Source organism: Ruditapes philippinarum, unplaced genomic scaffold (genome assembly GCF_026571515.1).
Source record: "Ruditapes philippinarum isolate M1 unplaced genomic scaffold, ASM2657151v2 ctg2368_1_1_1_1, whole genome shotgun sequence".
NCBI lineage: Eukaryota > Metazoa > Mollusca > Bivalvia > Venerida > Veneridae > Ruditapes > Ruditapes philippinarum.
This window is the reverse complement of record NW_026852697.1, coordinates 249,993-263,741: the sequence shown is the minus strand read 5'-3', so window position 1 is coordinate 263,741 and position 13,749 is coordinate 249,993. Positions and strand designations below refer to the sequence as shown.

The following is a 13,749-nucleotide window of genomic DNA, read 5'->3' as shown; positions in this document are numbered from 1 at the left end:
AATAAATGATTCTAGCTTATATCTTAATGTGTTTTAGATAGACATTTTGAAAGTGAATACTTCATATTTGTAAGTAACTTACGGCTCTAAGATTGAATAATATGTGTTTTCTATTCATTTAAGGAACTCCAATGACGCTTTTGACAAGATGGGACTTTAAACAATATTTCGAGATTACTTTGATATTTGATGAAGGTCTGGACCAGATCATTCGTCGATCCGTTGTCCCTTTTTAAATTGTAAAATATGACCCAAACTTAAAACACGTTACACAGCGCTTCAATCAGATCGAGTTTAGAATAGTACAAAATACGATTTTCAATTATTTTTGAAGTATATTTATTAGGATATTTTGGATACCTCAGCTGATATATTTAAGAAATTCAATTTTTGTTTTTAGGCTTTTAAACCTCTGTGAAGGTCATTTAAGGCAATAAATCTAGATGTGCAACCATGCGCAATATCTAAAAATGTACTATATTTAAACAGGGGTAAGTTGTTGGAGACGGAAACCGTAGGATAAAGAAATAACAAATTTACAAAGAAAAGTTTAAAACATTTAACAAACATGTAAATATAAAATATACAATTAGTATGCCCTAACAAAGAATTTCTTTCCTGTTATTTAAAATAGGTTGTTTTTTGGAAGTAACATATATTATTAACTGTTTTGACTCAAACGCCTTATTCGATTTATATCAATTAACCCATTACTTCATACAGAGGTATGCCCTCTTTATGGTCTCAAATAGTTTTAAAAGCCCTATTTAGACCCCAAATACATGTTTTCGTTTGAGAAATGGTGTTAGAAAAGTGATATCACCATCCCCCTATCAAATAGATAGGGGGATGTGCCCCCTTCTGCTTGTGGGTTTAAACGATGTCTGCAGAACCACTCATCTCCATGAAAATTGTGGACTATTTAGAGGCTACAATGGCCTCAGGTCGGCCTTAAGGTATAGTGTAACCAACGCTGAAAAGCCTTTGCTATTGAGAAGCTGCAGCACTTTGAAATCAGTTTTGATCGAAAAATCAGCGCAAAATAGTGAATTTTGGCAATTTTGAGATGTCCCCTCGTTGCCATGGTAACATGAAATATAAGTTTGAGTATGCCGTTACAACGGTCCAGTCAACATTTGTGCCAAGTTTGAACAGTATTGAAGCATTTTTTATAGTTTCATGGCAATTTGTAACAAGTAACAAGAGGCTTTTCAATGAGAACAGCCTTTTCTCACAAAATGTTTATGAAGTAATGGGTTTACAAAAGGCAGTATGAAAGAGCTGTTTTTATTAATCAAAAATATTTTTGCCGTAAGTTCCTTTCAAACAGAACAATTTCATTAAATCATAAGTAAAATGCTCTTCAGAAAATTAAACAATCATACTTTTAATTTTCGATTCTAAACTATGCAAGATACAGTACAATTTATTCCACACACTTTAACATAAAACCAATTAGCCTTCAGTTTGTGTATCACGTGATGTTCTTATAGAAATCATTATTAACTCTAATCATATCAATTTAGCCTCCGTTTCTATTTCCAGAGTTTAAAAATCTATACAAAATGCTTATCGTACACTATATAGCCTCGTTTTCATTTGCGGAGTCCAAAATATCTATATCAAATGATTAATGTAGTGTTATCAAGCCTCAATTTAAAGTCCAGACACAAATGCTTATTGTACTTTAAGCAATAATGTGTTGTCAAAATGACAAATAAAATATGATGATGTGAAACAAAGAGGTCATTATACATTGCTGAGAACAATTTTAATTCTATTAGGCTCGTACACAGCTGCCATATCTAAAACAGACTCGATATGCGCTCGTCCAATATAAGTGTGACAGCTGTGTTATCGTCCAACATAATTCAGTATTGTACACAGAAATGTATAAAATATCCTTATAATATTAACCAGATGTAAAGTATAAAGTATGGAAGATTCATTTATTCAACACAATATCTATAAATATAGCGTCTCATTATTACACAAAACTTAAACAATAAATTAATAAATACAGGGGAGCATATAATACAAAACCTAGTTACTTTTTCTAATATTTCATAGATTGGAAATCGAATACTGTGAATAAATGTCTAACATATCGAATAATATATCATATAATTATAAACTTATGTTGTGGTCTATATATAGGTTTTTGAACCTGAGAAAAGTGATATTGACCGAGAGCAAAAGTCCGATGTCAATATAATTTTTATCAGGTCAGACGAATTACATATTGAACAAAACGCAAGTCTATAATTATTATATGGTATACCGCCGAGTATAATAGAGTATTTGTTTTTCATTTGAAATGATTTTACGCATTAGATCGACACGTCTTCGAGTGGTTTTCGCCGCGTCTTTCTGCGGACCTGTGGCGTCAACCGTAATCAGCCGGTCACAAAGGCCCTTACATGAACGTTGTACAATATGAATGTTATTTTATTATAACAGTACTATATTCTGACACTTACTCAAGATAAACAACATCATACTCAAAGAAACGATAAATTTGCAAAATCAGAATAATATTTGCAATATCAAATATAATTCGTTCTAATTACAACCCTGTGATAATGCTGAAGTAAATGGATAAATATAAAATTGATTAATTTAAAGCGGCCTTCAGCTTTTTTAAATGTTAGTTTTGACCGTTCTAAACAAAACGTTTCTTATAGTTCTTAAATCAAAAGAATTAAGGCGGAAAATGAAATTTGCCCTCAATAAAATACATGCACAATAAAGAGACCACTCGATACCTCTAATCTACCGGTCCACTCTCTATAAGTAAATAAGAAAATCGGTCAATTCGTTTCCCAATCTTCTATTTTTAGAAACGGATGTCCTTGGCGTGCTATAAATAACTCTTAACATGGATATGATGCTCTTTCCGAAGATATAATTATTGAAACAGCACAGTATTTTTTTTTCAAACAAACAATTATAATAAAAGCTTAAGGCCGCTTTAAGAATAGTTTAAGGACAAAAACGTATTGATATGTAATATCAAATATTGAATTGAAAATGAAACGAATAGATTATAACTAAGGAAACAGCAGGTGTTATAAAGACATAAGTTACAGACTTTAGACGGAAATTATAAGATTACCAATTCGTGATATCTTTTGACTAAAAAGTTGTTTATGGCGTATAAATAACATTTTTGTTTGTTTACCTAAATACGCATAATTCTGCAAGACATTTTTGCTGACTCATTAGAAGTGGAATAAAGTATTTGTTGTCAGTTCGTTACAAGTAGCCATTTCAAATTAATTGCGAAAACGTGTGCGAAGTTTGTGCTTGACCAAATTGTCTCAAAGACGGGTGAGAGTCCATACTCGACGTGGCAGAATACACAAATCTCGGTTTCCGTTTCCTGGCAGCCGCTATACGAATTCTTACCTCTTTCAGCCAGGAAACAGTCACATTAAATCCTAGGAATATGAATGGATTAGCGGCAGAGTTACAAGCCGCCATTCCCCCAAATAGACCATAAACCGCTTTTGATATTATACAATGGTTACCAAACGACATTATCATTTCCATAACAAAATAAGGCAAACTGCAGACGACGAATGTCATAATTATTACAAAAGTGAGTTTTAAAGTCTTTATTTTGGCTCTTGGTAATGACGTTGATTTTGTACTTTGTAATTGTATCTTCACTTTTGCAGTTTGACATTTGAATCTAAGAGTCTTTGTCTTATTCTTGTTCTCGTTTGCCTTCTGTGCAACTTTCCAGAATATTCTTATGTAACATATTGTGAGTATAAGAAGTGGTATAAAGAAAACAGAAAAGCATATATATGCTATCCATATTTGTCTGTGAATAATTGGTTTGTGTCGGAAAATATTCTCACATTGAAATGTTCCGTTTCTTTCCGTAAGATGGAAAACGCCAAACATCGGTAAAGAGCATAGTGCTGCAAGTAACCAGCCAAGACCCGCCATCTTCCATACCTGAAAGAAGAAAACATTAATGTATTATATTTTTTAAGATGGAAGATTCTTTGAAATGTACAGTAATATTGTTAAAGGTCCATTATGCTTCAGAAATGCCTTTATCTTTAGTTCTGAAAAGCTTTTAATTTTTGGTGTCGTATTTTGGTTTCCAAAACGTTACTTATTAGCCAATTACCTGAACCATCTTTTTGCTACTGTTGCTTTTTGGCAATTAGTACAATTACCTATAGTGATTAAGCATTTTGTTTAAAAGTCAACATACTATTTTGTTTACATTTTGCTTCTTTGTTAAATAATATTTTCATATTAAGAGCTCTTTCTTCAGTTGATAAAGATCTGAATTGCTCTATTACTATTATTTAAACACATGTCCTTTCTACAAAAATGAAAACTTTATTCGTTTTTGACACATAATAGGGTTTTAAAATTAAACTATATCAATTTGAACCCAGTTGTAACAAAAGTTCTTTATAATTCCAGTCCAGTATCTAACAAATGATAGCGGCATGTAAATAAACATGGTAATGACTGGTGAAGGACTCATTCACCACCAGGTTAACGCTCCTTTGAACTATAGAGACGTATAAAGAACTATAGACAAACGTAGACTAGCATAATTACGTTTGCTGGACATTATTTAGCAATGTGTTTATTGAAAGTCACTCTCTCTGTGTCTTGTTGATCGTTATTGGCAGTGCGACGCCCCTTATGATATGAAATCAGATTTTGTAAAAGGGCACTTGCAACTTCTCAGGCCTTTAAGTCGGTTATAATAGCCGATCATTCCGATTGTATTTATATATGACGCATAGTCTACCATTCGGACAGAACAATGTTAATGCCAAAGAGATGTCTCTATGGACTAAAATATGACAGATTATAATGTATCTCATACAACATTGTCATCGTTTACACCCATTTTGAAGGATGATCATCGACTTCTACACGACATATTATTACTTTAGAGCACAGTGCTTGGGACAATAAAATACCGATGAGACTAATAACAAAAAATATCTCGTTTCAAGATAATTATTAGAAATAAGAATTGTAATACAGAATATTGATATTTACCTCAAGAATGATATTGTTTCGTTTATAACTTTAGAGGTAAATCACGTATTATTAAATTAAATATTGTGAAAGGAAAAATTGCACCCAAATGCTATCTGATAAGACATTATTTATTTTTGTCGGGTTTCACGTGGCACCAACACTGTAAAGGTCATATAACGACTTTCTAGCTTTACTGCTGGAGGAGGACCTCAGGTGCCAAACCTTACATTATTTAAGGCATGAGAAGGCAACTTAGTAGAACCACCGACTTTCCGTACGCTAGCTGGATCATAGCTTTCTCACATGAAAGATCCCAAAGTCATTGCCGGGATTCGAACCTATAGTGGTGAAAAAGATATATTGATACAAAATTTAAGTAAAGAGAGAACGAAAAGAATGAATCCTTAAAAAATGCTCAGAATGGTAAACTGTAAATTTTGATTAAGCCTGTTTATGGGCGATAGAAGATGTAAATGCAGTCTACCATTCTCGCCCCTACCAGCCGCAGAGTTCAACATTTTACATGCAATGGTAAAATTTCAATGTACAAAAATCTGCAGATAATCCTTTATTATATACAGTAGTATATAAATGTAGATTTATCTCAAAGGCCCATTATGCCTCGGAAATGTTTTTACAATTGATATCAAAAAGCTTTTTAATTTTGGTGTCCTATAATAGATCCCCAAAGAAGATACTCATTGGCCATTTACCTGAACAGTTTATTGTTTCTGTTACTTTTTTGCAATTAGTTAAGTTTAAGTGATTTATTATTTTGTATGGAAGTCAAAATACTACTTTGTTTACATTATGCTACTTTTTATTACAAATGATTTCAGATTCAATGCAATGTTCTTCTATCAATAAACATTTTACATGCTCTTAAATTATTATTTAAACGTTATAAAATTGTTTGCCCTTTGTAAAAGATGGAAAACATGATTTATTTCTGAGACTTAATGTGCCTTTTAAGGTTTACTTACTGGCATAGACTCCTTCAGTGGAGCACGTATTGCCTGGTGTCTGTCTATAGCAATCACTACAAGGATATAGTTGCTTGACATCATCGAGAAACTCTGCAAGAATTTCACCAATCTGCACATGACAGGCCCCGCCAACCACTCTCTGTCAACATATTCCCATATCAATTGAGGAAACACAGCAATTAAAATCACCAGAATATCAGCAAACGTTAAATTCAGTATGAACGAATTTACTCTAGACAAATGATTGAACCCACGGGATACTTTCCTATTACAAGTCATCCAGAACATAACCAGCGCACAGCCTAAGACGCCAAATATCATAGTCAAATAGAGAATTGCAAGACGGACAGACTTGTTTAATTCAATATCATGCACAGTTCCACATGACGTCCTGTTATTGTCTACTGGTAAAGTAACATTGCTAGTATTTGAATTGACGTACACAAATGTTATATTTGTAGTCTCGTTTGAATATTCCATGATTGTTGTTTATCTTTCTGTTATCCACCTTAAGATGAAGTACAACCAACTACCTGAAATCTAAAAAAATACATAAGATATAGATTATAAAAGAAAATATGAATTTTGATAAATAATTTCAATGAACATTTGCCAAAACAGCAGCGAGGCTGCTGTAAAAGCTGTCTAAGTTTTCATGTCAGTGTTGTAACATTTAGCAATACCTTTAGCGTTTATTTTTAAATAACATTATTTTTCATGTTAATGATTAAATGATTGATTGATTTGAACATATGTTATTGCCAAAACATACACGTAAACATTTATAATACAATGATATGACATATTTGGAAAAAGGGTTGACCCAAAAGTTCTCTCAACATTAGCAACAGGTCTTCCCTGATGCAATAAATTACCTTACAAGAATGACTATCAATTAGATAGAAGTATCAAAACTCACAAATATATAGTACTTAGATTAAAAAAAATGATTTTAGGTAAGAAAGAACAATAAAAACGATTGGGTGTACATATTCTCTAGCTTGAAAAGTATTTAACGATGTTAAAAATGAAATATAGAAGGAAAAAAAGAAGAAGAAAAAAAAGATGATTGAATATCGATTAAACCGGTACTACAGAGTGTGAGGGATGTTGAACCTTTCATTATTTGCACGCACAGACTCAATCATACCGAGTCTACAATTTTCAGCTCTGATTTTACGTTCCTCTCAAAGGAACTCCAGTTGTGTTTATAGTTCATATAGTCGTAAAATTAGCATGTGTTTTAGAGAAAAAAAAACAAATTGAAATGTTTAATAGATATACAATATTGCCAATAAAAATCGAAATCAAAACCGGGAAAAGGAAATGAGAGGGAGTCAAAATTGTGTTCCATGACATCTAGAAACAAGAAAACTCGAAACTTTTTAATATAAATCAAACAGTTATTTTTTTCATAGAGGATAATGCCAAATCCTTGCTTTCAGCACGTTTAAAATTTTCAAAAACAATAGTTCATTTTTCGTTAATCATTTGCATGTAGTTACTGCAAGAATTTGCATTAATCCTTTCAATAATGATGCACAACGTATAATTTGACACACTTCCTGACGCCTTATCCGGATATTACTGTTCCAACTTCATTGCATATTGTATTGAACGGAAATTTTGCACGCGGTTTATTAACACAACTGCGGATGTTACTAAATTCTAAATTTCACCATTTTTGTAATGAGCTGTTGAATTATACTGTAGTTAGTGCTATGGGGCTTGGACTGCATCGTCTTTATCATATTAAAAAAAGCTCTAAACTCGTCGTTTTAATTTCCGGCAAATCTAGAATAAGTACAACAGTACAAGCTGAGTTTAAATGTGTGTTTCAATTAAGTTGTATGCATATGATGCATAGAGAAATTTGTTTGTTAGTACATTTGAATTCGTTCTGATTAATGTCATTTTCTAACAATACTGTAAACGAGTATATTGAATTCTCAAGGTTTTCCTTTCTGAAGTAAATTGCGTGGTTTTCAATTAAATTAGTAGCTCTTATATGACGGATCTTTGCTTTTGAAAGACGAACCTGCATTTTTACAGATTCATTCGATGAAGCCCTCATCCAATTACCTGGTTAAACCCGATGATTTGATATATATAATATTCAAGAAATAAAGCAGTTTAATAAATATAAAGATTTCAAAACATACGGGATAAGATACAAAACAACTGTTGAGTAGAATTAACAGGCGGATAATTAGCTGAAAATATTTTATTTTCGAATCTATAACTTGATCTAAAACCGATACACCACTATTAGAACAATTATCACATTTCTGTTTGCAAATGATAACCAGGGTGCACTTGATTATATGATTTCCGTCTTTGATATGGATCTCAATTATACTAGTTTCAACTGGAGAATTAGCTGAAGAACGGCGTGAAAATCTTGATTTGTATTACAATTTATACCGGTTTTGTTATATTGCTACGAGCAAAGTAAAATAGATCATGCTAAATAAATATGAATAGTACGGTAACACTGAAAACGATGCAATATCAGTTGAATTGAGCATGTTAATGGACATTAGTGGTGAGTGAAAATCTTTGTACACGCACGTTAGCACCGACTTTAGCAGATCTCAACGGCTGTATAAGAATATAGTGTATTATATTTTTTCTTTAAAATAAATTACATACAATAGATTTTCGGTGGTCTTTTTTCAGGTTGGTATTAAATAGAGTTTTTATTGCAGTAAGGTATGCTTTCAGGATAACAACGAGCTTACCTTTTAACTCTGGTGTTTTTTTTACCTACTATTCTATTATGACTACTTGGTGTAAGTTGCTTTCGCCGCCAATATATTCAATAGCTATAACTGTTTTTTTTTTACATTTTTCAATATATATTGATTTCATTTATTTTTAAACCATTAGTGTCAAATAAAGATATGTGTCAAAAATAGATATTCAAGACCCTTAAGAAAGCCAAAAAGTTGCCAAACTTGAAAAAATGCAGGCTTGGTTTAACTGGGTCTGTTAGTAGACAAACAATAACATTTACATGACATTTTCAGAAACGATACAATGTTGAATACTTTCATAGTACTAACAGTGCATCAATTAGACATGTACAAAGGAAATGATAGAGGTCATATAATTATCATTGGGATTGTCTTCCTAATATATATTCCCCAAATATTTCATATGAATAAATAATGAACCAATAATAAATCAGCATATCTAACCAAATGAACATATAAAAAAATGCATTACGTTTATATATATTGACTATATCTCCATTTATTTGTACCAATTATGATGACTTCAGCGCATCTAATATATAACGTTAAACCAACAAGTTCTCTCAAGCGCAAATATCTACATGTACTACATTTGTGTATTTTATATCTCATATTCATTCAGTTCATCAAATAGCCTTGTTGTAAATCAACCATTACACCATTTTACAATAAGTTAATACTGAAAACATTATGCTAAAAGAAAGTTACTTTATATTATAAAACAAAAAACTTACCGTAACGGCTTAAGTTATGATAATTTATTTTCGTTCTGTATTTAGGTTTTTGCTGTCCATGTAACTTAAGATTTTACTTCAAAGTAAAGATAATAACAGTAGTAACTGTATAAAAATGCTCTATAAGTAAAGATTATATAATTTTAAATGCGACAAAACTTCAATTATGAAGTGTTTGTTTGTGGTAATGATATAAATAACACATAGATTTTTGAGTAACATCAAAAATATCATCTCTCGTAAAAATAGTCACAAACCTATGTGTTATTTATGCATTATTTTGCAAACATTATGAAATATTAAGCCACTTCTTTGAAAGTCAATATTCAAAATATCTTATATTTCGTGCTGTTACGTAAAACATGATCTTACATTAATCTATTACTGCATATTTTATACTGTCAAAATAATGATGTAAAGCATTTAAAAATGCCGATCAAATTATTTTATAACTACATTAAAGAATAGGTGTCTGGATGCTAGTGTAATGAAAATAAACACTGCATGCTTCAAAATTCTAGCTATGTTCCGTATGTTTCATCCCCAATGTTATTTGTTTACAATGTTACCCTGTACAAAACTCCTTGATTCATTTTTCTAGAATGCCAATATCAACTGAATAGTAAGCAAAATACATTCATGCGTTTGCAACCTTGATTTAGCTTCAAACTAATCGTTAAATAAAATGCATTAAACATTTTCAATTCGTAGAATTCAGTAACGTCATATTGTTAAAAAAAATATATGTTACTCTTTTAATTTATTTTTCCTCTTCTCTCTTTTCTAAAACACAACATAACAAAACATTTCTTTGCATTTTCACTATAATACCATTCACGCAATTAATTATTTCATCTGATGTAGCAACAAATTCACGGATAAGCATTAGCATGATATAAATTATCGATATAAATTTAACAATGAGTTTGTATAGTCACTGCCTCACAAAAACAACATGCAATATTTTTATAATGAATCATATTTAGTTTTACTAACCTTTTTTACCAGTCCGTTTTTATGTTTACTAACAAACTAAAGCATTACACTATTGTCATACAACATTGCTATCAGATAGTAACGATAGGAAAAAACCCAAAGGTTATAATGCTCTAAAAGCCAATGATAAACTATCAGCAGGTTGTCGCGTCTCTAGAAAGAAAAGCATACCTTTAAAAGTAACGAGATATAGGCAGGAAAAGTTATTTACCAATAATATTCAAAGTAACGCAGAGATAAGAAAAAAAGACCAGCTTATAATACTTCTATGTGTAGGGCGGCGAGGCTGATTGGTTAACGTGGTGGACTAGTAATATAATGATCGCTAGACGCATGGGTTCAAACCCCGTCAAGGGCAAGTCGGTATTTCCTTGAACAATAAACATTACACTTATTGCTCGGTACTGGTTGGTTCCAGGAACAGATTTAAAGCGTGTCTATTGCTTCCTACACAATCGAACTAAAATATGTTCTGTAGAAACCAATACAAATGGCAAGAAATGGTAAGTAGTTTTCGCTTATTTGTTCAACAGTTTCTGGAATAGAATATTTAGCATCACACCATATTTTATTTTTTCGTTTTGAATTACCGATACGGTAGTTAGATAAATTTTACACTATCAAACCAAAACTGAAAAGAAAAAAACATATAAATATAATAAAACAAATAATAACAATAGAATATGTTAACGTTTTCTTCCAATAACAATAGTATTAATTTTTGCGTAACGAATATAGAATTAAACAAAAGACATCAATCTTAATTAGCGTATAAATAACATATTCTGTAACTTTAGCCTTAGGGTTTTGCTAATATTTGTTTATAATGTTATTATTATTTCAATGTCCTATTAAATACAATGTAACCACTATTATAGGACAATATACTAAATGCCAATAAAATAACTTCACTAATACAATGAAAAAAATATCATGTATCTGTTTCTGAATATAAAAAAATAATGAATATATTTTTAAATGCCTGGTATATTCATTAACTAACAACGATAACAACAGTCAATGAAAAACGAAAAAGAACTTATACAATCTATTTGTTTACAATAGCTGCTCTTAAGTAGCGATTTATTTTTACAATAACTTGAAAATTATGGAAACAGGAATAAACATGATTTTTTGTTATTTTTTTTTTTACATCAATTTCTTCGTTTTCTTTTATTCATATTATGTGCTGCTCTGTGCTCATTTTATGTCAATCAAAGCATAAACTGTTCTTTTTCTTCATTATATATATATAGGTCACAATGTTAGAAATGGTCATTCCTTAACGATGTTTAATTACCATTGTAAAGCCTTTGTGCTCAATAAGCCATGTTTAATCTGACGAATAGTCTCTTATTGGTTTAGCTCTGCTTTCCATCTCAGAGATAATTAGGTATTTAACTGTGTGTACTTTTAGCGGTATAATAATCATTGTTAATTCTAGCAAAGGTCATGGAGCATATTAATGAACACCGGGTTTCGAGGTTATTTAACGTTTTTCTGAAGTCCCGAATATTGGGCGCTATTATGTGTTTTTGGACCGCTTTTATTGCTTATAACCGCGAAAAAATATTAGAAAAACACGCTTTACATCAGGTGACTGTCAACAATTTTCGGTACATTTTACAAAACATTTTATTAAAACATTATGATTTCCACCCTTATACCATTATGTTCTAAAAAAGTGCATTATAATATAATGAACAGCACACTGTACTTTGGACATACCTCAAAGCATTAAAGTGACTCCAAGTCAGCTGCACACATTGAGCAGACAGTCATCGAAATGTTTGCTGGTTGACTAATATCGGTCACTTAAATGACTGAAAATTATAGTTATAATCTAAAATTAGCTAAATATAAGCTTTACTTCAGCTCACTTTGTACAACATGTACAATGCAAATGCTGGCGTATACTGAAATTTGCAAATGCTTCCTTTCGAATGTGCAACGCTGACAGCCCTCGTTCAGTTAAAACAATCAATTATTTTTGGAAAAAAAAGATTAAATACATTTCGAACATGAAACCAATAAAATAAATCAACATTTCATTTGCGTTACAACAAAGCTATTCTGAATGAATGACAGTTGAAAATGTAATTTGTTTTAATACTGCAATAACATGATTAATTGTATACATTAGAGTATTTGTTTAAATACTTGTTTGTCACTCACAACGTCTGCTTTAACGACATTGCTCAGGAAATAAAGATTTACAAATGTGAACCAATCCGTTTTTTCCCCACTCAGAATAGAGCTTGTTACTGCATATAGAAAGAAAGTATAATAACCGCCGTATGAACACATCTGCGGATGTTTCTAAATTTGACATTTCACCATTTTCTTGTTAAATGTTGAATTCTTCCTTAGCTGGTGCTAGGGGGCGTGGACGGCAGTTTGCACTTGACAGTACCGTCCATGAACAGGCTCAGCCAAACCGAGCGTGCAAAATTTTCAATTTTTCGTGTTGGGCTTTCTTTAGGAATTCTTTTTTTCTCTATTTCATCATAAATCTACTCTCATAAAAAGAAGAATTCATATAAAGAATTTATGTTGTCGGAATACAATGCTTTTAACATTGCATGATTATTGACACCAAATACAATTATATGATGTTAACATCGTTTTATTACTTCATATTAAGTTTTGCATTTCAGTTATATAAGATTAACAAGATTTAAAATGTTTATTTTATGACATTTGTGCCACGTTTAATATATATAAAGGACAGTTATTCTCCATATGTTTTTGTTGAAGTATCAAAACTTTCTAATTCAAGCAAATAAGTTGTGTACATTATGATACTTTAAACTTTATATGTTCGTTAAATGTTATAATTATGTTAACTAAGTGAAAACAGAAGAACAAGAAAAAGTGACATTTTTCTCCTTAAGAAATCAATGAATTATACAATGTACTTAAATTTCAAAATGAAAACATCAATTTCTACAACATTTGTTATAAAAAAAAGTCATTATATTTCAGTTACTATCCGCCGAGCATCATACAGTAGTTATAAAAGAAAGTATTTCATACATGTAACATGTTACTATTTTAACACGGATAATACATTCGTCAAAATTACTTTTCCTGGCTATATCGTGTTCAAACTAACCTTTAACCTTCCTTATTTCTTAAATGGATATTTCCATCTAACCTTCTTTTTCGAGCTGTCCATTGTCAGTTTTAGAAATATCAAGACAAAGTTTAAATATGGTCAGCTTACAGTGTCCAGCCTGGTCAGACGGCATG

At 31.1% G+C, this 13,749-nt stretch overlaps 1 protein-coding gene across 1 annotated transcript in view; it reads right to left on the bottom strand.

Moving 5' to 3' along the window:
• Positions 1-545: 545 nt before the first annotated feature.
• LOC132721432 (cephalotocin receptor 2-like) overlaps positions 546-13,749 on the bottom strand; it is a 46,511-nt gene continuing 33,307 nt past the window's right edge. The window contains exons 2-3 of the mRNA XM_060705742.1: positions 6,009-6,551; positions 546-3,966 (exon numbers count right to left, since the gene is read on the bottom strand). Coding sequence (XP_060561725.1) covers positions 3,271-3,966; positions 6,009-6,491 — 1,179 coding nt within the window. The 5' untranslated portion in view covers positions 6,492-6,551 and the 3' untranslated portion in view covers positions 546-3,270. The remainder of the gene's footprint in view (positions 3,967-6,008; positions 6,552-13,749) is intronic.